Raw genomic sequence first — 26,390 nt, forward strand, 5'->3', positions numbered from 1 at the left:
TTCCTATATGGAATCTTTAAATAGACTAAACTAAAGCGTAGTAAAATTAAATACAAACTTTTTTTTAACAATTTAATTAAGTAAAAGGATTTTTTATTTCCCTAATATCATCTGCTATATTCTTCAATGACTTTTTCTACTCCTTTTTATTGACAATTTGTTTCAACATCTTTCCAGACGTGGTTAACTTTGCTTTTTATTGAGGTCGCAAAGTGGAATGAATTATTTTCGAAAAGATACTTCTCTAAGAGTAGATTGATGTTTGATTTTATTTATTTTCTGAAAGACGAAACTGAAATAAGAAGGCAAGAGCAGTATTTCGCTTTTGGCGTAGCACCCGTACTAAATGACAACGAAGCACGAAGGAGAATGACAAAAATATTAAATAAACCCCCAAGAGCAATATCCCCTCTTCCTTCACAAAAAAATAAAAGTTTTACAATAAAATTTCACAAAAAAGGGCGGCATGGATCGAAGGAAAAGATTTATCTGAAAAAGCAGATATTGAAAAAGATGTATGTAAATGATAAAAAAAAGAAAGAAATAAAGAATGAGCAATGAAAGAATACAGAGATGATAAAAGCTAGGAGCAGCAGTTTCAGAAATTCTATCATTAATATTTTATTTTTAATTACGACGCTTAATTTTCCAGAGCTCGTTACTATATTTCATTCTGTTACAGAATTGATTGTGAGAAAAACAAGTCTAAAGTCGAACCTATTATAGTATGTTCGTTTTATTTTTTTAATTTTTATTTTTCTTTAAAACACGATATGCTAGAAAGAATACTATATATATATATATATATATATATATATATATATATATATATATATATATATATATATATATATATATATATATATATATATATATATATATATATATATATATATATATATGCGTTATAATATTAAAAACTTTTTTTTAACAATTTAGAAGCAAAATTATTATTAAGGTACTTTTAACGCTAGAAAAAACTGGCCAATAAATGTACCTCCTGTGGTCAGCATCCAACAAATACATTTCTCCCCCTTGCCCTTTATCTTAGCACCATGTCTAAGAGGTACATAACGGTACAACAAGCAATGGCCTTCTTAGAAAACTTTTCTGATTCAGAATGGAATATCTTGATATTGGACATGCAGTGCATGTAACTACTACGACAATAATACGATTCCAATTCCCTAGTCTTCACATAAGACACCTATTAACTCGATTCTATCTTGGGGGAACTTTTCATAGATGAAGGTTGACATCAATGAAAATCAGCTTCCCACATTGGTATTCCAGACGTGATCTGAACACGTCTAGTTTGATGGATGGAACACAGTGAACAAGCTGTCTTCCTCATTACGACTGCGACATTATCCTCTTCAAGCTCTTGCTACCCAGTCTTGATCACACACCACTGGAGCTTTTAGATACACGATAGATACAATTATAAAATTCCAATTCACTAGTATATAAGAGGTGATAACTCGATTCTATGTTGAACACTCAAGCCATTGCAGAGTGCGGTTGTGTTGTAACCAGCTCTGTGCGATTGAATCATGTCATCACGATTAGGTTATGCTCCTGGATTTGTACCTTCACGTATTGGTTATTCCTCACGTGGGGGCTCCAACCATCGATTCGGCCGGGGAGGCAAGACTATGTCTAGCGCTCCTCCACCGTCAACTACTCCTCGCCTAAAGGTTGATTTTCCTGACAACAAACGACCGACCATGACTGAATTCCTAGTTCCCGAGGGATTTACAACGACTTGCGTCTCAGCTAAACCAACTCCAGTTCCTGAAAAAATCATGCCTGAACAGCCGAGTGTCCCCGTGGAAAGTCCAATTATGGATAGGGAAGAGACTACCCAAGTTCCCGAGGCAATCAACATCACCCCTCCTATGGAAACGGAGCCGATTGAAGAGACTTCGGCCTCCGAATCGGAAATATCCACTAGCAACAACAAGGAGCCACCGGTTAAGAAAAGGAAAAAGAAGAAGTCCACTAATGCTGCTAAACCCACTGATAGCTCTTCTCCGGCGACGCCTAACAACTCTTCTCCTCCTGAGTCCCTATCCCAGCCGCAGCCAACGACTGCTGCCTCATCTGAGACTACGAACGAGACTCCTAATAATGACCAAGAGACTTCCAAAGTTACTGAAAAAGCTCTGCCTACAAAGCATGCCAAAATACTCATTCGTGGACTACCAGATGATTTTGATGCAGATATTATTTCCTATGAATTTGGAAAAATGGACGTAAATCTTCATAAAGTGATCCAGTTCAAGAAGAAGGTGGAAGGGGCTAATAGGCTCCTTCCCCTTTTTATCATCATTGCACCAATAGCAGACCAGGAAAAGATCTTCGCTACGAAGAGTATTCACCAGATCCCAGTCAGCACCGAGAGATTTCGTGGCGGCCGGCAGCCGCTACAGTGTTTCCGTTGCCAGGGCTTCGGCCATACTCAGCGATCCTGTTCGAAACAACCCAGATGCATGAAATGTGCAGAAATGCACTTTTCTTTTCAATGCAAGAAGGATAGGAGTTCTCCCGCCAAATGTTGCAAATGCGAGGGAAGCCACACCTCCAATTTCTCTGGGTGCGAGGCCAGCCCCAGAAGAAAAACCTCACAACCTAAGGATACACCTGCTACTGCAGCCCATCGCCTTGTCACCATCGTTAAGGAAATGCAGGATTACCTGAAAAACCCAGAAGTGCTCGGATTACTTCAATCTCTACTCAAGGGGTCTTCCCATTCGGAATGATGATCCACAACTCCAATTCATGCTGATCTCCAATAAGGACTTGATATTTTCTCTATGAACAACAGGACAGTATCTCTATGGACAGTAGCTCAGTTGCCTACATGCATCACAACAGATGAAGAAGTGGAGTGTCCACTTCGCGGACAGGAACTTCGAATCCCATCTTAGCTCAAACTCTAGCTTCTATGTTGAGGTACTTTTTTGATAGATGACAGTTGACATAATCGTTAGCCTACGCCCCACATAGTACCAGGGCCTGATTAACCAGGAGTTTTAATTGATACGGAAAACATAGATGAAAACTTAAAGCTTGTAATTCCATTTTATGTCGGTAGAATATTGATTTTAAAAATAATATTGAAAAAGATGAAGTGTAAAATAAAATGCCAGAGTCAAGTGGAAAAAAAACGAAAAAGTAACGGTCTGGTTATGAATTCGAATAAGAAAGCAAAATTTGAAAATCCAACAGAATTGAAAAAGCTGGAATTTTTTTTTGTAAAAATGCCATGAATTTGTGAATTGTGCTCCTCTTGATGTATTATAATACTATTCCAATAGATTATATAGATAATAATATATAATCATTTTATGTTTTAAAAAAGTTTTTATTATTAATACGTCTCTCAAAATGATATTTCAAATTTTCGTGGGTGGCATTTGTTCGAACAGAAGATATGTACTGGCACACAGCGGATCTTAGCTCCCATCAAACATCAATGTTTCGAAGATGGAGCATCATTTAAAATTCACTTAAAAGTTTTTTTTTCACATAATTTTTTTTTAAAATTTTACTTCACTGTTTTCAGATGTTCTTCCGTAGTGAATTTATCAAATTGCAAGTTATTTTCATAACCCTTTCTTAATTGGAGATTTGAACGGTTAAACTAGGAAGTGAAAAAAAAAAACATTTTATGTACTTACCATTGCAGATGATTTATTTTTTTCTTCGATTTCTGTCTTCTTTTTAAAAGTTTCGAGAGGAGGGGGAGGCCTCCCCTGTGGAACGTAGGTTGGATGTGCTATAAGTACTGGATCTAAACATGAAACATAAGCAATTATAATAATTTTTTTTAGAGAATATATAGTTTGAGGAATTTTGTATTCAATGAAATTTCTGTTTTTCGATTGGGAACAAAGAGATGATTGTGTAATAATTATAGGAGTTAGGGAGAGAAGCAAAACGGGGTAAGGAAACGCGCCCGATGACGCGCTGGTTAACTCGAAATGGAACTGCATTTACTTTCGTTTTCAGATGCTGTTAATTAATCAATTTTGTAGTTAGACGCTGATTGCCGTTTTGTTTGTTTGCTCGTTGTTATATTAACAGAAAGACTACATAACAGACTACCGAGGTATCTTTTTTTTTCTGTTTATAATATTTTTTTTCATTTTTTTTATCATTTCTGCTGCTGAAACTTCCGTATTTTGCAATCCATTATAGCACTTTTCAAGAATACGCGAAGAATAATTTAATAAATGAACAGATGAATTTATTTTTTATAATTAGACGCTCAGGAATTTTAGAGAAAGAAGTCGTTTACGGTGACGTTGTTTTCAACTCGGGATTTTCACGTGACGTCACGATGACGCGCTGGTTAACTCGAAATGGAACTGAATTTACCTTTGTTTTCAGATGCTGTTAATTAATTAATTTTGTAGTTAGACGCTGATTGCCGTTTTGTTTGTTTGCTCGTTGTTATATTAACAGAAAGACTACATAACAGACTACCGAGGTATCTTTTTTTTTCTGTTTATAATATTTTTTTTCATTTTTTTTATCATTTCTGCTGCTGAAACTTACGTTTTTTGCAATCCATTATAGCACTTTTCAAGAATACGCGAAGAATAATTTAATAAATGAACAGATGAATTTATTTTTTATAATTAGACACTCAGGAATTTTAGAGAAAGAAGTCGTTTACGGTGAAGTTGTTTTCTACTCGGGATTTTCACGTGATGTCACGATGACGCGCTGGTTAACTCGAAATGGAACTGAATTTACCTTTGTTTTCAGATGCTGTTAATTAATTAATTTTGTAGTTAGACGCTGATTGCCGTTTTGTTTGTTTGCTCGTTGTTATATTAACAGAAGGACTACATAACAGACTACCGAGGTATCTTTTTTTTTCTGTTTATAATATTTTTTTTCATTTTTTTTATCATTTCTGCTGCTGAAACTTACGTATTTTGCAATCCATTATAGCACTTTTCAAGAATACGCGAAGAATAATTTAATAAATGAACAGATGAATTTATTTTTTATAATTAGACGCTCAGGAATTTTAGAGAAAGAAGTCGTTTACGGTGAAGTTGTTTTCTACTCGGGATTTTCACGTGACGTCACGATGACGCGCTGGTTAACTCGAAATGGAACTGAATTTACCTTTGTTTTCAGATGCTGTTAATTAATTATTTTGTAGTTAGACGCTGATTGCCGTTTTGTTTGTTTGCTCGTTGTTATATTAACAGAAAGACTACATAACAGACTACCGAGGTATCTTTTTTTTTCTGTTGATAATATTTTTTTTCATTTTTTTTATCATTTCTGCTGCTGAAACTTACGTATTTTGCAATCCATTATAGCACTTTTCAAGAATACGCGAAGAATAATTTAATAAATGAACAGATGAATTTATTTTTTATAATTAGATGCTCAGGAATTTTAGAGAAAGAAGTCGTTTACGCTGAAGTTGTTTTCTACTCGGGATTTTCACGTGACGTCACGATGACGCGCTGGTTAACTCGAAATGGAACTGAATTTACCTTTGTTTTCAGATGCTGTTAATTAATTAATTTTGTAGTTAGACGCTGATTGCCGTTTTGTTTGTTTGCTCGTTGTTATATTAACAGAAAGACTACATAACAGACTACCGAGGTATCTTTTTTTTTCTGTTTATAATATTTTTTTTCATTTTTTTTTATCATTTCTGCTGCTGAAACTTACGTATTTTGCAATCCATTATAGCACTTTACAAGGATACGCGAAAAATAATTTAATAAATGAATAGATGAATTTATTTTTTTATAATTAGATGCTCAGGGATTTTAGAGAAAGAAATCGTTTACGGTGACGTTGTTTTCAACTCGGGATTTTCACGTGACGTCACGATGACGCGCTGGTTAACTCGAAATGGAACTGAATTTACTTTCGTTTTCAGATGCTGTTAATTAATTAATTTTGTAGTTAGACGTTGATTGCCGTTTTGTTCGTTTGCTCGTTGTTATATTAACAGAAAGACTATACATAACAGACTACCGAGGTATCTTTTCCTTGTTTATATTATTTTTTTTCTCTTTTTTTAATCATTTCTGCTGCTGAAACTTACGTATTTTGTAATCCATTATAACACTTTTCAAGGAATACGCAAAAAATATTTTAATAAATGAATAGGTGAATTTATTTTATAAAATGAGGATAGTTTATGTTTGTCGGAATCACTCGGTGATAATCATTGATTTTTAATTTGATAGTTTATTTGATTTGTCAAAAGAAATATTTAATTTGATAATTTAGCCACTAACGAAATTGGAACTGACATGAATTATCATTATCACGAAATTATTATTATCACAATAATTTAGTCACTGACTAAATTATTGAATTTAAAATTATTCTGAAATGATTAATTTCATTTCTTCTGTAGTAATTGTTGCGTGTGAGTGAGGAAGCTTAGTGATTATTACAAAATACAAAAGTGAGTAAATCTTCACTGCTTTTCTTTAATAACTGGTCTGCTCAGTTAGAATAAGTAATTAAATTCCTATTTTAAAATTTAAAAAAAAAGACGAAGCTTTTTGTATTTTATCTATGAAATAAAATTGAAAATAAATCATTTTAAACAAATTATTTAAAAAATAGAAAGATTTATCTAGCTTAAAAAAAAGACATTCTTAACTAGAAAATTAATGACACCTATTAACTTTACTTATGGCCACAAAAATGTTTACTTCAAATATTTTAATTTTTTTAAATTTTAAAAAATGCTTTAGACTAAAAATTTTATTACTGCAGAGTTTTTAATTTCTTAAAATGTACAAAACTTTCATTACAATCATAAAATTCAAATTTTCCAATTTTCTACTCTAAGTCAAAAGCTCATTCATAAGTTCAAAGTCATAAGCTCAAAGTCTATAAACTCATTCATTGTTAATTTATGCATTAAAAATGGGAAAGAGTAAACTGTAAAAATACCTTATCCTTTAAAAAAATCTGAGAAATAAGGTAAATTATCTACTAAATATCTTTTAAAAAATCTTACTGCCCTAAATTTTTTAACTGCTTATTTACAATCATAACATTCTAGTTTTCTAAGTTTGAAAAGCTGATACTGCTTAAACCTAAAAACATTATATTCTGCATTAAACTGAAATAAAATCAGCGATACACTAATTACTGAAAAATTTAAATAGTATTATTAATTTAGTATACATTAAAATTTACATATATAATATTTGTATGTTATAGTTTAAAAATATCAAACGCCTTTTTTTAAGTACATTTTTCAAATATTGCACATTATTTTGTCTGTTTATTTAAACAATATTATTATTCATAGCCTTGAAATGTATTTATACTTCACATTTATAAGCCTCTAATAATCCCAAAATAAATTATTTTCATCATTTTTGATTTTCCTCGAAGTATCCGTCCCTTTCTTTTCTTCATTTCTTTTTTAAACGAAAGCATTTTTTTTTTTAATTTTTGTAATTTTGTATAAAAAACATAAGTTTTATTATTACTTTTTACTTATTGCATTATTAATATTTTTTTACTCTGTCAACATCTAATGAATAACGAATAAAAGCAAAATAAACAGATTGAGAAGGACTATGCGGAAGCATCATGCAAAGGCGAGATCATACCAGTATTTACCCTTCTCTAAATTCCTTGACGTTGTGTTTTTTTCCTGAGTGAGAGTTGGGCAGATTGTGCAATTTCACCTGTCACTCTGCATTTTAGGGCACGTAAACAAGAACTTTGTGCTTTTAAAAAATATATTTTGCAATTTCAAAAATAATATATATTATCTTTCCAACAGTTCTTTCCTTGCCTAACCTTTCTTTCTTAAACCCCTAAAAACAGTGGTTTTGAAGCAATGATCCTTAAAAATGGGAAAATAATCAGATTTTTTTTCCTTTTTTTTATGTAAAGATTGTATAAAAAAGATCTATTAACTCTATTATCTATTATTTTCAAAGTTTTGATAATAAATGTTCAATTTATATGTACCAATAACATAAAACACTTTTATGTTATAAATAATAATGAAAAAACAATTGAGTAGCATTTGAGACTTAAAATATACACATTTACAATAAAAAAATTAAGAATCCCAATATTTTAAAATTTTGAAACATATGAGATTCAATATAAAAAGTATAATATAATAAATATAGTATGAAATATAAAATCTAATTATTAATGTTCTTACCTTTATGAAATTTAGCATCTATTGTATAGTTCACTTCCCCTAAAGAATTTGTCGCAATCACTGTATATAGCCCTTCATTAACTTGTGAAGCTCTTTCCAACTGTAAGCAGCCTAAATTAAAAAAATTATAGTTCTTATAAGGTAATCATCGGCAATTTCAGTTGTAAATTAAGCTGAACTGCTTTAATAAAGTTATTTTTTGATAAGGGAATATGTATAAAAAATGTTTTATTTTGTTTTGGTTACGAAGATATTGAAAATATAAGTTTGAACAGAAAATTAGCAAAGATTAGCAGAAATTTCACTAAATGCAGTTGAAATGAGTGAGTTAAAAGACTAAATGAGTGAATTACAAGATTTAATGCAAGCAGTAAAAAGTCAGTTTCAGTTATGTTTCTCAATAACAAATGGTTTATAACAATGAATGTTGTAATTAAAAATATTTCATTATTTGAATGAATACTATCAAATATATCATTCATTAATAGAATCTTTAAATTATTTTATAGGTATTAATCTTAAATATTATAAGAGCATTCAACTCACTTTACAAAGAAAGAAGAATTAATTTTCAGATGATTTTTCTAAACGTTTTTTTTCTTCATTTTTTTTCGTTCATGCACAAGATAAGGAAGCAAATTACAAATCAGATAAAGTAACAAGTTGCGTAAAACAATTGCGGTGATTTATTTTCATTTCATTTTTAAATTTATAATTTTGCAGTTAATTAGTTTTTAAATGTCTTAATCCCCTTGCTATGAAATACTTTTTAGGTACATCTGTAAATCCGACAGAATTCAAACAATAATAAAAAAAGATGAGTAGCAACATATTCGCGTTTTAAAAAAATTCTGGATCTTAAATACACTAAAATATAAACAGCTTAAAAAATCATTTCATAATTTAAAAATTAAAAAATGGATCTGCGAAAAAAGTAAGTAAATAAATTGTTTTAAAAAAACGACTTGCTTTTGCAAATAAATTGCTTATCTGGAAATCAAATGAATACTTCTTAAGAATTTTAGGAAACGAGATGATTTTTATTGTTTTCTTAAAGAAAAAATTCACGCAATTGAATTTCAAATATTCGTATGCATTATTAACTACCTAACTTATTGTTAGTGTTCATTAGTATGAATCCTTAAAAAGTTCAAATCGAAAAGGAAAAAAAAATCCTTTCAACACATCTTTTTACACCTTAAAAATTAGCATCTACTTTAAAATTTCAAACTAAAATGCTTTTTTTTTAAATTTTTTAAAAATTGTATTTTTTTTTATCTTATTCAGTACAACATGTCACGAATATTTTTCTAAGCATTGCTTCAATTGAAAATATAACGCAAAAGAGAAAGGTCATTAAAAATTTTCAAATTATGAACGACTGCCAGGAGTTAATATAGAAAAGAGCATTCTCAAAATTCTATTTTTTTTTAAAATCTGCAGACATAATTTTCAAACTCTGATTCACCTTAAAGCCTCCCGAACATTTTCTAAATAAAATTAACCTCACATAGTAAGAAAAGTATTTGTTTTTAAATGCAACTTATTTTATTAGGCAATATAGGATCTAAATTTTATCAAATCCTGGGACCATTTTTTTTTTTGCAATTTATACTGCAAAACTAAATCAGATTTGATTATGTGTTATGTATTTTTTACTAAGTTAAAACACTAAAATAAAAAAATTAGTAACCTCCCCCCCCCTTATTGGTGAGTAACTTTCCGTTTTCTTTCCATACTAACTTAGAACTCTATCAAATCCATATTATGTATGGATATTAATTATGGTTCAATAACCATTTTACCTATGTTTTAATTATTATTATTAATTATTAATTGATCATCATAAATGCATTAATCATAATTTGATTATTATTAAACCAATTTTACTTTGAATAGTACTGAAAAATCTATATTTTGAGATAGAATGATAGAATTGTTAAACAATTTTTCATAGAAAAGCTGGTAAATTCAATGACTAGTGACACTAAAAATTTGTTTCGGTTTTGTTTTCCTATAAAAATGGCTTACAGCAATGATCAAAATTATGTGATTAAGAATAATTCATTGTTTTAATGAATAATATGGAGTATGCCATTCATAAATAGAATATTTTACTTATTTAATAGGTATTAATCTTAAACTTAATGAGAGAAATAAACTCAGTCTGCAAAAAAAGTAGAATTTATAAATTACCTAATTTAAATCAAAGACTTAAAGATAATTTTTTAACGTTTTTTGTTTGCACAAACACAAAATAAGCAAAAAATTACAAATGAGAATAAATTACGCATTTTTTTAATTTATATTTTTAAATTTATAATTACGCATTAAATTGGTTTTCAATGTATTAAAAAAATTTCTCAAAAAAATCCAATTTAATCTTCCTGAATCCTCCTAGTCATTATTTTTTCTCCAAGAAACAAGCAAAATTTCTATGAAATCTGATCGTTTGTTTTTGAAAATACTTGTACACAACCAACGCATTTCTTCGGGAGGAAACATTGTTTAAATAACGTTCCTTCCTATTTTGTAACATACATAACAAAAATAATTTTTTTATTTTATTTAAGATTATAAAAAGAAAAGTTATTTTTCAGCTATTTTTTACCTTTCAATGTCCATGTAACTTTGAAATACTTTCAGAAAATAAACTGAAGAAAACTGCAATTTTGAAAAAAGTCAAAAATCTCATTCCGTTCTTAATGCAATTCGAACTGATAATCTTACTGGAATCTACTTGACTTATAAACAATTTAACGACGATAATAACTGCAGCGAAATCACAGGGAAGACTGAAGCAATTTTGGAACATCGTAATATTTCATTGCTGAATAAATCAAACAATGTTTTTACCATCTGCTAAATATGAGTTTTTCATTGTCCAGGCATTTTCTAAATCTCTGATAAGTGGATTCTGTAAGGGTTGGTTGTTGAAGTACCACGTCCGATGAGGCTTTGGAAATCCCGCCACCTGATAATAAATGCACCAATAGAAATTTTTCTCGACGCTCATTTGAATTATTCTGGGTGAAGCTAAAAAGTAAAGGGGTTATTATTTCTTTTAGATTTACTTCAAATGAAGGTGAATATTAATTAGAACAACATTAATGAAGAAAGAGTTTCGAATTTTGATAAAAGTCACTCAGATATACAGGCCTATTTTATACATTTTTTTTAAATGTTATGGAGTATATTAATTTTAAGTTGTGCTTTTCAATTATTGTATTTTAAATGAATAATAATTTATACGAATTGAGCTACATTTATTTTTTTCAAATATTTCTCATCAAATACTTTTTCCAAGATTGTAACTTAAACCAAAGGGGAAAAAATCATACGAAAAAATCGTTTTAGTATAACAAAGACTATGGTATAAATAGCACGCAAGCATTTCGGTTTTTTTTATTTGTTGTTCTTTTTGTCAAGGTATACTTTTAATGTTAAAAATAAAAACTAATTGATAGATCTATATAGCTAACGAAGAGCTTAACTTTACACTTGATAGACATCTCATTTTGCAAAATAATTTATGTTGAAGAATGGCATTTATTTAAAGTAGTTTTCTTCTTCGTCCGCATGCAATCAGAACGTTCAGATTAGACGTTGAGTTTCAGTCCCAGAGGGCTATAAATACAAGTAAATTTACAACTCTGATGTTCTTTTCTATAAGTTCTTTCCAAGAGTACGTTTCAATTGTGCTACTCTTCGCAAGTGTAATATACTAATAAATATATTATTCTCCGATCTATTATTGATCTCTGAATTCCATTTCAATAACAATTTATAACATTAAAATAAAAAAGAAGAACTGAAGGTATTAAACTTTTTTAATTGTATAGAACAATCTACTTACGGAACACACTACCTCATTAAAATTCGTGCTATTTAATAACCTCTGCTAAAAGAAAAAGTTCTATACATACAACTGATCATAACATAATTTTACAATCAAATTTTTGCGTTTTTCAGAATGCCACTTATTGCTTTCTTTCAAAAAGCTTAATAAACTGAGCAATGCGCAATGAGTTTGCTATTGGAACTTGTGAAATTACGGTCTGTTACACCAAAGAGCAACGATTTAGACCAACACTATCTAGAAGAGAGAAGGCCTTTGCACGCCCATAAACAAGAAATCCTATTATTCTAAGTCGAATGTTTTGATATCTTTCTTAATTTCCCCCACTGCGCAGTTTATTAATTTGAAGGTTTTGATATCTTTCGTATTTATCCCCCACTGCACGTTTCATCGGGTTCTTCGGATTACTATATCGATCCGTGCGAAGGTTTTCTCTCTTCCAGTAAAAGTTATATTGACTTGGTCAATAAGTAATGTTATTTATCAAGATTACGCACATAAATGCAAATAGCTCTTTTCTAAGTATTTCTTTTAATAGGAGCTCCTATTTATTTAGCAATCCTATGGATTCCTTATGAATCGTTTTATCTTTAAAAAAAATCTCCGAGAAGTTGCAAATTAATTATTACATAGACATTTTTTAATTCATTGCCTAATACCTATTAGGAAAATATCTGTCATAATACGAGAGAAAGCAAAACTGTTTACCTCCTATCTCCAAAGAAACTTCTGCAACTTCTTGTCCAATGTCATTTTCAGCTATACAAGTAATAACCCCATTGTCCGCTCCATGAGAACTGTAGATAGTGAGTACTTGTATGGTATTGTTATCATTGGCCACCAAATTGCTTATGAGATCAGTACTACCATTTGTATCATCATAAGATATTAGGCCTAGCAATTCAACATCCCCTGTAGAATAGTTCGATAATAGGCCGGTTGTATTCCAGTAAAGTAATAATGGCGGATCACCCGTAGCGGAACATATGACATCCGCTGATTGTGTTTCGTTCATCACCAGTTTTTCTGGAAGTACTGATACTTGTGGAAGCTCTGTATTAAAAAAAGTACGGGTGCATAATTCTGGATGTTTTACACAGAGGAAGCTATTAACTATCGCAGACAACAATTTAATGATGGCATGACATAAAATACAAAAATGCAGCTATTAATGCAGCTTTTTCTTTGAAAAAAATAATATACTAATTCGTACTCGATTGCATGACTACATATAGCTTAAAGTGGATTATTTCGCATCGAAAGGCATTCCGTAGAGGAAAAGATTCAGTTAAGGAATGCCTTCCGATGTGAAATAAAGCTTAGCTTTCAGGTATAGAAGGGCTCCCAAAGTTTTGAAGGTTCTGATTGGATTACATTGAAACATAATCGGATGCCTGTCTATCTTTCTAATCAGTTTATTATAAAACTTAATGTTTTTAGAGTTTGTTTTTAATTTGACATTTTATTTTTCAATTTTATTTATTATTCTTTCTTCTTCTTTTTACACATTTTTGAACTCACATGCTTGTTTGGTACTCGAACTTTCAACTTTACAAATCACCCTATAAATTCTGGACCCCATTTGGCACTTCAACTTCGATTTTTAAGATTACTGGGGCAGTCGATTTTTAACTTTCTTGGGGAAGTAGAATATATGGTTTGAGGCAATATACCACCAATCGCAGAAACTGTGCCCTCACTAGATGCATAGTAGTGACATATATGGCTGTGACGCTGCTATGCATGTCAGTGCATTCACTTTAATTTCTTTTTAATATTTTGACTGTTGAGTTGCTATTTCCATTAGTACTTTTACAAGGTGATGTGCAGTTTGTTAAGTCTTGTTAATGATTTTGGCTTTCTTATGCTGTGCTGATACTTTTATTTCTCTTATGAGGTAGTAACGTGTGTGTGTGCGTGCGTGCGTGCGTGCGTGTGATATATCATTCCTTAAAAGATATGTGCTTTTTCATAAAAAGTTTTTCAATAAAAAGTCAAATCACTGCAATAGGGGGGTAAAACTAGTATACATGTTAACTCTATGTGAAATTTAGAAATACTAGAATTTTAGTGAAAAAGTAGCAGGTATTTTTATTGTATATGACAATTTAGGAAAATTATGCATGTAATTTACATGTGATGTAGCCAAGACAATTCTTAAGGAGAGGAGAGAGAGGGACAATTGTCTTGCGACCCTGGACTGCTGAGGGCCCAACCAAATTCCTTACAAAAAATGCTGTTTATTAATTATTTTTTTATAGAAAATTGTAGAAAATTTCTTTATATGTGTCTTAAATCTATGATTTTGTATAAAGGGTATTTAAAAAGTTCACAAGATAAAGCTTTTTGCCTCGGGACCCTTAAAATCTTTGTTCAGCTTTTTATGTTGTTGTCTTCTGCTGCTGAACTGCAACTTTCGTGAGGTAAGCATAAACATACCTGGTCTTACATTGAGACCAGAGGTTATCGAAATGATAGAAAACATTGATACCATTGAACAAAATCCTTATTGTTTGTTAGGGTATGAATCTTTATGAACGTAGCTGGGTTAAAAATAATTTTTTAATTCTAATGACTAATAAATAAGGATAGCTTAAAAACAAGAGAACATTTGAAAGTGGACAATGTAAAATAAACTCATGTACACAAACGCTGTGAATTAATCAAAAACAACGCCAATATGGTAGGTCCTTCTTCTTGACTACTAAAGGGAAATTTAGAGTTTGTCTGCTAAAAAACAGAGCTAATTTTCTCACAATTAAGGTACCCGGTCTTACCCCACTCTCAGATATAAAGTGAATCTAGAAACTACCATAATGAAACTTTTACAAGCCCAATTATTCTTTGGATTCATATTGACGAAAACATATGAATGTATGTACCTTTTATTCAACTGTCATTCAAATATAATATTAACAACATTGTATCTGCATCAACTTTCATTTAAAGAATAAATCAGAAGTATTACGAACAAAGAACTGCTTTTTTTTTTCAAAAAAATATCACGCATATATAAACATTGATGAAGTAATTGCAGAAGATCATTATCAGAAGTATTAAGTGTTTTTGGAAAGTGTGTGAAAAGTGTGCAACATGTATAACGTTTATTTTTTTTAACTATTAAATACAATCTACAATCTTTTTTTTCCTCCTTAGTTTCCATTTATCCTACTCATCCAGCATCTCAATGATTTTCGCTTACATTTGAAGGGGTATTCTTTCGGTATTTTAAGGTAATCTTATTAATTATTTATATGCCCCCTTGGATATGTAAAGAGTAAAATTACATAAATTTAAAACATTAAATCTTACCACAGAGTGGGAAAGTAACATTCATTAGAGTGCGGACTACTCCATTTCCGGGATCAATGCATGTCACTTGATCCCATAAATGCCCCAGGATCTTCTTGTCTGACAGAGCTGTCTTCTGCAGCCATTTTGCGCTACAATTACAGACAATGGGATTTCCATCGATTGACCTGTAACAGTAGCATTGTCGAATTAAAAGGAAAAACTATTGTACAAGAATTATGAACCATCATTAATTTGGGAAGTAAAATAGTTCAGATTTATTTTTGATTTGTAATTATGCTTAATTATGACACTCAACGGTTATATTTTCAAGATATTAAGAAGTATTTTAATTTTATATACTATCGATTATGTTATATTGATGCCTATCCTGATAAATTACCTAGTTAAAAGCCTAGGTTTACATTTGAATTATGCATTTTTATTTTTTTTAAATTGAATATTACATAACAAATTATCCTTTTCATTTAAATATATACAAGTTTTTTTTTTAACTAAGAGCCGTTTTGCTGTGTACAGTAATAGGTGACACGTGCGTCGCAGCGAGTGCTTCTGTCGTGTCCCTGCATTCATTGGAAACAAATGTGATCCGTGTTGGTAAACTAAGCGGCCAGTTCTGTGTTTTTAAAATGTTCAAATTTTACAAATCGTCACTCCATGCTCGAGATACAGTCAGTGATGTGCTTTTAGTCGGCAAAAAACCTGTCTGCTGCGTACATTCACTGGCAGATTTATAAGGTTAACGAAATTTCCTTTTGCTGATAGGGAATTTTGAAATTCTAAGACTCTCTCCGCAGCTCAGATCCCAACTCTATTGGACTCTTTCGGTTGGGAAGTTTTGGACCACCCTTCCTTACAGCCCAGATCATGCGCTGAGAGATTTTTCATCTTTTCCGATATTTTAAACATCATTTTTGTGGAAATCGCTACAACGATGACAAAAACGGGAAATTCATTTGGATTTAATTTTTAAACTGCCCTTACTTAAAAAGCAACCCTCGTACTTTTTAGCACTTGAATCGTTGAAGCGCTTTTCCTATTCGCAGTAAACCACACTAAATAACGAAAATGTAGTAGGAATAGCAGAAATATTCCTTCTTAACCCTTTTGAAGGCCGTGGTAAGTATACTTACCACCACGTTTTACCACTTTTAATTTAGGTTTCCATTTTTCAATAACTTCAGCTTTCTTGAAGTGAGTTTGAATAAAATTGGTAACCATTTGTCACTTTTGAAAAGCGTATAAAAGTATAAAATACATAATTCCTTTTGAAGTTTGTAGCATTTAAGGAATTTATTTTATAAATAAAGAAAAATAGAAGTCAGTAAGTTCCTAATAGGTCATGTTAAATATATTTACCACCAAAAAAAATGGCCATTTTTATGAACTAAATGAGTTCCTTTTTCATATCAATCACTGCTCTTAAAACAATTTCAATTTCAAAAATACTTTAATTTACCTTTATTAGAAATAAAGGGCCCGTTAAAGGGTTAAAGGGTATAGGCAATTCTTTTGGGGAATTTGATAGTACAAACTAAAAGAATGTTTTTTATAAAATAAAGTGTTTTACGAATTTTACAAAAAAGCATTTTTTCCTTAAAATAGCATTTGTAAAAGCTAAGATATTTATCCGAACATGGCACGTTATTTTTAATATTAGTACACATTATTCAAAGCATATTAATCCTTTTGAGACTTAGTGTTATTACTTAGCATTTGGCAAAGCTTTTTCAGAAAAATACTACAAACCTCTAAAAATTGAGCACTGTTTGCTTCTAAACGTACACCGTTTCTCATCAACCACTATTTTTAAATAGGATGAAGCCTGACGCATGTTTTTTACTAAGAAATCTCAGTTGCTAACGTGCTGCTTGTTTAAAAGTTTCGCTTAAGATAAGAGGAACTGGAAAGAGTTAAAAACTCTCATACTGTTTCAAGAAAAGAAAAAAAAAAAAAAAAAAAAAAAAAAAAAAAAAAAAAAAAAAAACGATTCTTGGTGTTAAAGTATGTTTTATTATTTTTTATTAATTATTATTTATCTTTTATTATTATCTTACTATAAGCAACAAGCTGGAAAATAAGCAAGCTTTTTGTACAAAATCATTATACGAGTGGGTAATACTTCCATCTTTGTATTATTATAGGTAGTTTTACGAGTTTCAGTCTACCCTAGTCAATGCACTACGCACCCATAGGAACTTATTCTCATTCTTGTTCTGTGAGGCTTCGAAATTGGTTCCAATTAGAGATAATAACATCATTCAGTTTGGATAACATTTCATGCAAAGTAATTCAACGAATTAAGATTCGGAGAGCTTGGGAAACATTCTTTGCCAGAAAATCATCCAGATTGTCTCTGCTCCCAAGTTGGACAAATTTTGCAATAAACAAAGGAGTACTATTTTGCTATTTTCAGCATATTGCTTTAAATGCATAATTTTTAGATTTGCTTACGAAACTTTTTCAAAATCTTATTTTTATTTACTCCCCTAACAGTTTTAACTCCTCCTAACAGTGAAAATCAAAGGAAATATGACCCTTTTGGAAAAAGCTCAAAATACTATTATGCATTTTAAAACTAGGCATTTTAATCGTATCGTGCGTTGATACTGATAACAAACAATTATTTTAAAGAATTATTTGACTATTCCCAATTCCAGAAGGTAATATTTTAAATGAGAGAAGATTCGCCTCAAGCATTTAATGGGAGAATGTTGTTACTTTAGTTTGTAATGCATTGTTTGTTTAAAGCTCTATTCCATGTATTCAATTTAAAATATTTGCATAGGCTTCCAATATTTCATAAAAGTTTACGTTATAAATTATTGACATTCTTATTTTATTCTTTTGTTATGATAGAAATATTGTATAAGAACTTAAATGACAGTTTGACTGCGTGTATATTTTTTGTTAAAGTATTATGCAACGCACTTTGAGGTTTAGATTAGTTCATTCAACAATTTTCCATAACAAAATGTTCATTATGGTTCAGTTGTTCATCATATGTGAGTTCTCTATCATTTCAACAACCTTTCTGAAATGAATGGAAATTCTAAGAATCATATTCACGAAGGCGACATTTTCGTCGGCAAAATATTAAACTTGCTGATAACTTTAGGGAGATCTGAATCATTTTGGTCATAGAAATTCAAATTTGCTTTCTTTTCATAAGAAAATACATAATTGATTTCCAAAAACTATCTTCTACGCTTGTTTCTATTTATGGTGCATTTTAACACAGGAGTTATTTAAATTTTAAAAAAATTACTTTTATATAAAAATGTATAATTTAAGAATTCTCGTCAAACAATTGATTTTGAACGACGAAGAATAAATTGTTCTTTTTCGTCGGACAATTAACATTACATAAAAATTAAAGGAGAGTAATCTGGAAAATTAAAAAAAAATTATAATTAACCTTGTTTAATCGTACAAAAAGTTCCAAAAAAGTTATAGAAAGCATGCATTAAACATTTTGATAAGAAGTAGTACAAAGAAGAGAAGTCCTAGCTATTCTCAAACCAGGCTAATGTATCCATTCTGGAGTAGATATTATGTTTACAGGAAAATAAATATGTCGCAGACATTCTCTTATACGAGTACAATGAAATCAAGCCGAACGAAAAATAAGGGTTGGAGTTGGAACGAATATTTACGTGTTATTCAATACTTCGTGCCTAGTTTCTCTCTTGCTACTTTACTTAATCAAAGCTCCTTTTCTGCATCTTCTTTTTTTCTCTGTTTTTCCAAGGAATTCTGTAGAACCAGATACTCAAAGCAAATGGCTTAGGATGTAGTTCTGTTATTATTATTAATTTATTAATATAAATGCTTTTATCAGTATTAAAACATGATTATTGAAGAGCTAGTTTTAATTTCAACAAAATTTAGCATTTCAAGTTTTCTTCTATCTTATAAAACTTTAACGTAATGTGCATTATAGCCAGTACAATCCCTATATATAATTTTCATTGATTAACAACTGTGTGGGTCTTTTGATAGTTTTTATATTAACCCTTTAGGTTCATTTTTTTGAAACGTTATTTTAAAATCTAATGTATATAATTCTCTTACGTGGCTCTCAAATTTTGGCTGTATTTCTTTTCCGTCGGTGGCAACATTTGCTTTGTTTTGTTTACGTTACTATTTCTCTTACAAGGCGACAAAAAAAGCCTCATTACAACTCCCCGAATGGCAACGCTGGAAAATCGACCAATGATTGCCGCTAAAAATGTCACATGCCAAATCTAGCTAAGGTGGCTCAACATATAGCGCTTTTTAAAACGGAAACTGAAATAACCAGAGATTATCAGCTGCGGCAATTTCATATTATTAAGCTAGGCAAAAGTGAGTAGTCTCTGTCGATAGATCTCTATTTTAATATTTTGTCGAATGCGCTTTTTTTCATGAATTTATATATTACGAATTTATTTGACGATTTTTAATTTATATCACGAATTATACTACAGCACATTTCTAATAGGTTTAACGAATTACATGTCATTTATTTGAATTTAAATTTATTTTAATAACTTAGTATTTACTAAAAGGAATTTTTTTTTAGAAAAAAAGTTTTTATATGGACTTGAATAATTGTTTTGAATTCTTAGAATTTTGTGCATTTGCAATGCACCTAAGTTAGCGAAGCGAGCTTGGTTGGCGAAGCAAACCATATAAGATTGCGTAGCAATTTTCGGGTGTTGGCGAGCGTTAGCGAGCAGGGGGTGCATCCCACTAGTATATTAAGAACTAAGATTAGTTTATAAAAAGAAATTAATTTAACTTCTTATAAAAAAATAGTTTGATTTTCAGAACTTTTTTTCATGCAATGATTTTTAGGACTTTTTTTCATAAAATTTTCCAAGTTTTATCGAAAAATTGCTCTTAAACTTAAACTTCTGTACTTGTAAATAATAGATTTTATGAATTATGTGTTCATAAGCACAGAAAAAAAAATGGATGCACAGATTGTCACAGTGACATCACGCCATAATAAGGTAAAAAATAGTTACAGCATTAACAGTCCACTGTTTTGAACTGGCTCTAAGAGATCATAGCGTTGCTTTGATGTTGCTTGTGTTGTGATATCACATAAAATTCTCTTTAAATAATTATTGTGAATTTTATCACTTGGTAATCACAACTATACTTTACTTAGACTAAAGTCACTGAGAAACTCTGCAAATTTTTTTGAAAGTGACATTAAAGTCATTTCATAACGTGTCTTCAGAAGTATTTTCTGCTACTTGTCTCATTTTGTTCTCGTATTCAATTTTCGGCGAATTTGTTTCATTAAAGTCACGTGTATAATCTTATACGGCTTGTCTCACTAAAGTTATGATTTCATTCTATTCAGCCTAGTCAGTTAGAAATCTTGTAAGCAGTTTTTTGCACCTAAACACTTACAATTAATCTTGGAAATTACATTAGAGTCGCGCAGATATTCTCAACAATTGTGTTCATAGGTGTGACCTGTTGAAATAGTTTTGAAGACCTATTTAAACACACGATACACGACTTAAAAAAATTTCCATATACGTATTTGTTAAGAGAAATTGCCTTCATACAAATTGCCTGACACCCACACAATCTTACATAAAAGATATTTAATGCGAAATACCCCTTGTTCAAATATCAAACTATATTTAAATAAACCCATTTTAATATATATTTGAAAAAATAATTTGAATGCCTTCTCCATCTGTTTTTAAAATATATGTAAATGCATACATTTTCATTAAGATTCACATTAAAAATCTAAAATTTGGCAAAACTTTTATAGCCACAAACAGTTTTAACAATACTTATTTTATTTAAAAGTATTATTACGTAGGAAGAAAAATAACACAATTTTTGAGTGAACGATTCCATAAACTATGCATTTTTTTTTAATCTTCTAATAGTTTTACATTTTAATTTTAAACTGAATGGCTTATCCTATTTTGCATTTAGACTATTTTGCATTTAAAAATGAAGACAAAGTTTCAATCGAATGTGAAGCATTTCGCACTAGAGTATATATTTTATTCAGACACTTATAAATTTGAGAAATAATACGTAATTTGAAGTGTATATAATAGTTTGTGCAAAATTTTCAATTTAATTTTACGACTCTGAAAAATATGAATGGAAAGATTGTCATATCAATAGGGAAAAATTATTAAAAGAAGAAACATCTAATTGATATTTAATAGCAAACAAATTGACGATTTTAAAACAAAAGCTCAAATGAAAGTTTTCTATTACTGCTAGCGTCATTTTTTTTCTTTTTCTTTATTTTCTTTTTCTTTATTTTTATTTACTTAATTTTAACGACGGTTGAATGTAGCAGTTAATCCTATTTCATCATTAAACCTAGTCATTTAAATATGATTTGCTTATTGCTGATTTTGTTTTGAGATAAATTATTTAGTTGCACACTTGGGTTTTTGCCGTCAAAAACTGGTTTTTGACATGACAGTGATAAAAACCGTGTTTCTACCGGTAAAAACCGTCAAAAACCTACTGTTTTCTTTAATTTATGACATATAGCGGACAATATATTATTTTCACTTAATTGTTTTTATAAATGAATGTTGTAAATTATTGCTATTGATTTTGCAACTATATACACGTATTCTTATAGAAGGATAAACATTCATACAGAAATATTGTATCATCCTTATTGAAAATAGTGATACTTAACTTTTATCACTATAGCTTGATTTGCAAAAGATTCAAAATTTTGCACTTCTTAATTGTTAGAAATAAACAAACAAACAAAAAAAACTTGGAACTATTAATAAATTCAAGAACTAAAAGAAAAAATTTAAAATTTGGCATTTCTTAAATATTAGAAATAAGTTAAACAAAACTTTCAAAACTTGTAACTACTAACAAACTCTAAGTCAGGAATGACTTGACATTCTTCAGTAATGTAATATGCCAAACAAAATGATGCTTGGAAATGTTGAAATTTTTTTGTTTAGTATTCTAATATTTTACTTCAAATAGTATGATTTGATATAATCATGTTGGAAAAATGCAAAAATCTGTTCTTAAATATCTTTTAACAACTTTTTTTCTAATTTTATTGCCCAAAAATGAATTAATTTTAAATCATAAGCAGTTAACCTCAAATTAAAATACAGTTTTATCAAAACTATGGGTTTTTGACATGACGGTTAAAACCATGGTATAAACCGGTAAAAACCGTCATGCGTCAAAAACTTGCCAGCCCTGTTTAGTTGTAATGTATTATCTTAAAAATTAATGAAGTTGGTTGAAAAAAGATATGCTTATAAAGGATTTATTAGAAAATAACATTTTTAATCATTAAGTCAAGCATACTATTCTTCTCTCTGAGGTTGATAAAAAAAATTCCTTTTATATGCTTTGTAAAAGTAATTTTTAACTGAAAATTGTAGTATCTTTGTAGTATCTCCACTTAAGATGCAAAAATAATACTGTTATAATAATGTAATAAAATTACACCTTCATGAGAAAATCATTGATCTGAGTTGGTTTATAACCTTTTAGCAACCCATATACAAGTAAATGTTATGTGTAAATTATAAAAAAGTCTATAACATTAAGAAAAATTGGCAAAAAATACTTACAATTCAACAAGTTTGAGGCCTTTAAAAAGTTTCCATGGTAATATAGTTAAGTTGTTCTGGCGAATATGGCTAAAACAAAAATATTAATGAATTTTTAACAGTCATAAGACGAAGTTTTTTATATCAAACTTGAAATCTATAATATTTTCGATTACCAAACAAGCTACTATATTAAATGCGATACTTTATTCTTAATTTAGAAAACAAACTAATTCAGAAACTTAATAATGGGGTAATAGCTTACTACGGGAAAAATATACTTGAGGGTGCCCCTTGGCGAAATTGGCGATTTATGTTTGGCGCCATACTTGTTTGACCGTAACGCTGTGGTAACCCACAAACAGGACATTTATATCTATTACTAATTAAACCTTCATTCATACACCAGTCAATCACTGTTTTTTTTATTGTTATTAAAATCGTACAGAAACTTAATATTTATCTTATTGACAGTATTCATTTTTAGTACCAGAAGCAAAAATAACTTACCAGCCGCTATCCAAAGTAGAACTAACGGATCTCTGAAATTACATTTAAAAATTCATTTAAAAACAACGCTAAATTCTAAACTAATCAGAATCACGATTAAAATCTAAACCAATCAGAATCACAATTGGTTTTCCACATCGCCCAGCTTGGCGATCAATCGCGATCACAACTTGGCGGGGGCACCCTCAAGTATAGTCTACCCCTTACTATCGGGAGGCCTGTCTCATTTTTGGCAATTTATAAATAAACGAATATATACTTAAATAAATCAAGAACCAATTTCATAAAAGTAAACAAAAGTTGCAGTAACCCGAAGCTAACGTCATTGAGAGCAAAGTCTGCATATATCATGATAACCAGGAATGGGATTTCGGAAAAACTGTACGAAAATTATTGCCACACCATGGGGCCTCCTATTTTACTAGTGTACAATCAAGGGCGCTATCGGGGGCTAATAAGAGCAGAGAAATATAAAAATTGCAATTTATAATAAGAAAAATTTATATTGCTAGTGAGTACATACCTTTAAATTAGGGATACAAAAATATTTTATAAGAAACCAATGCTTTTACGACTTTTAATAATTTTTATGCTGATGACAACCAATAAAATACAGGAATTAAAAGAGAAAAACCTTGATCCTTCCATGTGATTTTGATAAATAGAAATACACCGACAGCAATGGAAAACTCTATTAAACTATTTTGTTTTTATATTATATTGAGATATAACGTTATTATAAACTGACACAGAACAATGCCGAATACTTAACGTTTCTTGAACAATTGATATTTTTTATAACATAGAATTATAATATTATAAACAAGTTCTGAACTGTAAAAAAAAACCTGATTTTTTTTTCCAAAAACTTCTGATTTAAATTTTGAAAGTTCATCACAATTGGGGAAACTGGAAAAAAACACTTCGAAAAAAAGATCTCGGATGTTCCCACATGTGACCTATAACGTCAGTGCAAACTGATAGTTATAAGCAAAATGGCTTGTTAAAGTTGAGCTAAGATTCTCTACATAAGTTAGAATGTTAATTAACTTTAAATTAATCAAATACAATGCCATATCGCATCACGAATTTGTTGTAATATAATTATTCCTTGTCTACGTCTTTTACTTTGCTTAGATTTATTATTTGCTTACGTATTTTATTTTAATCATGATGTATTTTTGTTCTGTGTATTTGGCAACATCGATACACAATTAGTTTAGTTCTACATGGCTTCTTGAATGTCCTTCTATTAAATAAGAAATGTATTGTGAAAGAATTGAAATATTTGTGAAAAAAAAATCTTTGTGAAAGAATATAGATTATGTCACTTAAGAGAATTGATACTTGAGGGGCTTGGTTTACTCCAAATAGAATGTAAGGAACAGTTGCCAACGGAAACAAATGCCACATTTTAACAACCAATCAGGATTGAGGTACTCACACTAGGTCGCTTGCAGGCATCCCTATATAATATCATGCTAAAGCCAAGACTTGCCAGTTAACTGTTTGCTGTTAAGCAAGCATTAGCATGGAAATGATTGGTTGTGTATTGTTGTGGCTTATCCTCTTAATCTGATATACGAAGGTTGTAAACTAAATAGTGGCAACTTAACCTTGAAACTCACAAAAGGGCGCGCATGCGTAAATAGGGTATGGGTGCGGTGAGGTGGCGCTGTTGTCGATGTGTAGAGTGCAAAAAACAGTCGATTTGCTTAGAAGGGTAGTTGTTGCGTGGCGTTAAAGTGAGGAGTTTCGTTTCCATCGATCTAACGCATGTTGTGAAAAGGCTTAGTGACGAAAAAAGACGAGATGCTTGAATCCATCGTGCTACTGTCCTATATGGTAAAGCATTTGCTCCAAAGGCTTCCACTAATTCTCGATAGCATTCTGTTGCATTTTTGCCACGGGCAACCTCGATTGTATGCCACGACCGCTGATCACCTTTTGAAAACATGCTTTAGAGCGATGGAAACGAAACTCCTCACTTTAACGCCACACAACAACTACCCTTCTAAGCTAATCGATTTTTTTGCACTCTACACATCGACAACAGCCCCACCTCACAGCTCCCATATCTAATTTGCGCATGCCCGTCCTTCTGTGAGTTTAAAGGTTAAGTTGCCACTATTTAATTTACAACCCTCGTATGTGAGATAAGCTCCAGAAAGACGCTGACAGCAACAAAAAGGGAAATGTGACTGTGTATATTAACACGCTGAATGAAAATTTTGGACTGTTTGGGACTTTCCACAGAGGACATATACTTATCCCCTCTTCTGGTCCTCAATTTTCTTAGGGTCAACGGTCTGATGGACCTTGTCTGACTTTGTCAGTCATTGAAAGATAAGCTACTTTATAGATATTATAGTTTTTTTATAGAGAATTTGATGTAATTTTATCCTTTAAATTTGGACGTTAAATGGTTTGAGCTTTAAATGGATGTTAAATTACAGATTTTTGACAGTGTAGGCAATCTCAATCCTGGCTGGAATAATTATTACTATGCCCTGACATAAAATATCCATAAAAACACTCTGAAAAAGGTTTAATTTAGCTTTTTTAACATAACTATTTTCTTTTTATGTTTTCCTCTTTTATTTTTTACTCATTAATTTGTTTAAAGTTTATTATTCGTCCTCATGACGAAAACTTAATGAGTGTTTAGAAAAGAGATAATGTTCTTGAACAATAATAAAATAGTCTCATTTATTTTTGAGCCGCCAATTCAATTAAAATAATTCAGAAAATAAATTAAATAAATAAACCAAAGAAACTGAAGCGGTTAGATATTAGTTGGTTAAAACACTTCGTTCACTTCAAAAATATGCAGATTGGAAATAACAGTCAACATGTTTCAAGAGCTCAATAATGAAAGTAAATTTTTTTTCTTGAAAGACGCTTATTTTTGAGCACTTGAAACACGTTGATTGTTATT

General features: G+C 30.3%; 1 protein-coding gene across 1 annotated transcript in view; it reads right to left on the reverse strand.

Moving 5' to 3' along the window:
• The window catches only part of LOC122271468 (NT-3 growth factor receptor-like), a 180,310-nt gene that overhangs the window by 31,356 nt on the left and 122,564 nt on the right, over positions 1-26,390 (reverse strand). The window contains exons 4-9 of the mRNA XM_071183472.2: positions 22,964-23,032; positions 15,366-15,532; positions 12,762-13,106; positions 11,051-11,230; positions 8,195-8,305; positions 3,684-3,796 (exon numbers count right to left, since the gene is read on the reverse strand). Coding sequence (XP_071039573.2) covers positions 3,684-3,796; positions 8,195-8,305; positions 11,051-11,230; positions 12,762-13,106; positions 15,366-15,532; positions 22,964-23,032 — 985 coding nt within the window. The remainder of the gene's footprint in view (positions 1-3,683; positions 3,797-8,194; positions 8,306-11,050; positions 11,231-12,761; positions 13,107-15,365; positions 15,533-22,963; positions 23,033-26,390) is intronic.

Source organism: Parasteatoda tepidariorum, chromosome 7 (genome assembly GCF_982258835.1).
Source record: "Parasteatoda tepidariorum strain Cologne lab strain chromosome 7, Ptep-v5.0, whole genome shotgun sequence".
NCBI lineage: Eukaryota > Metazoa > Arthropoda > Arachnida > Araneae > Theridiidae > Parasteatoda > Parasteatoda tepidariorum.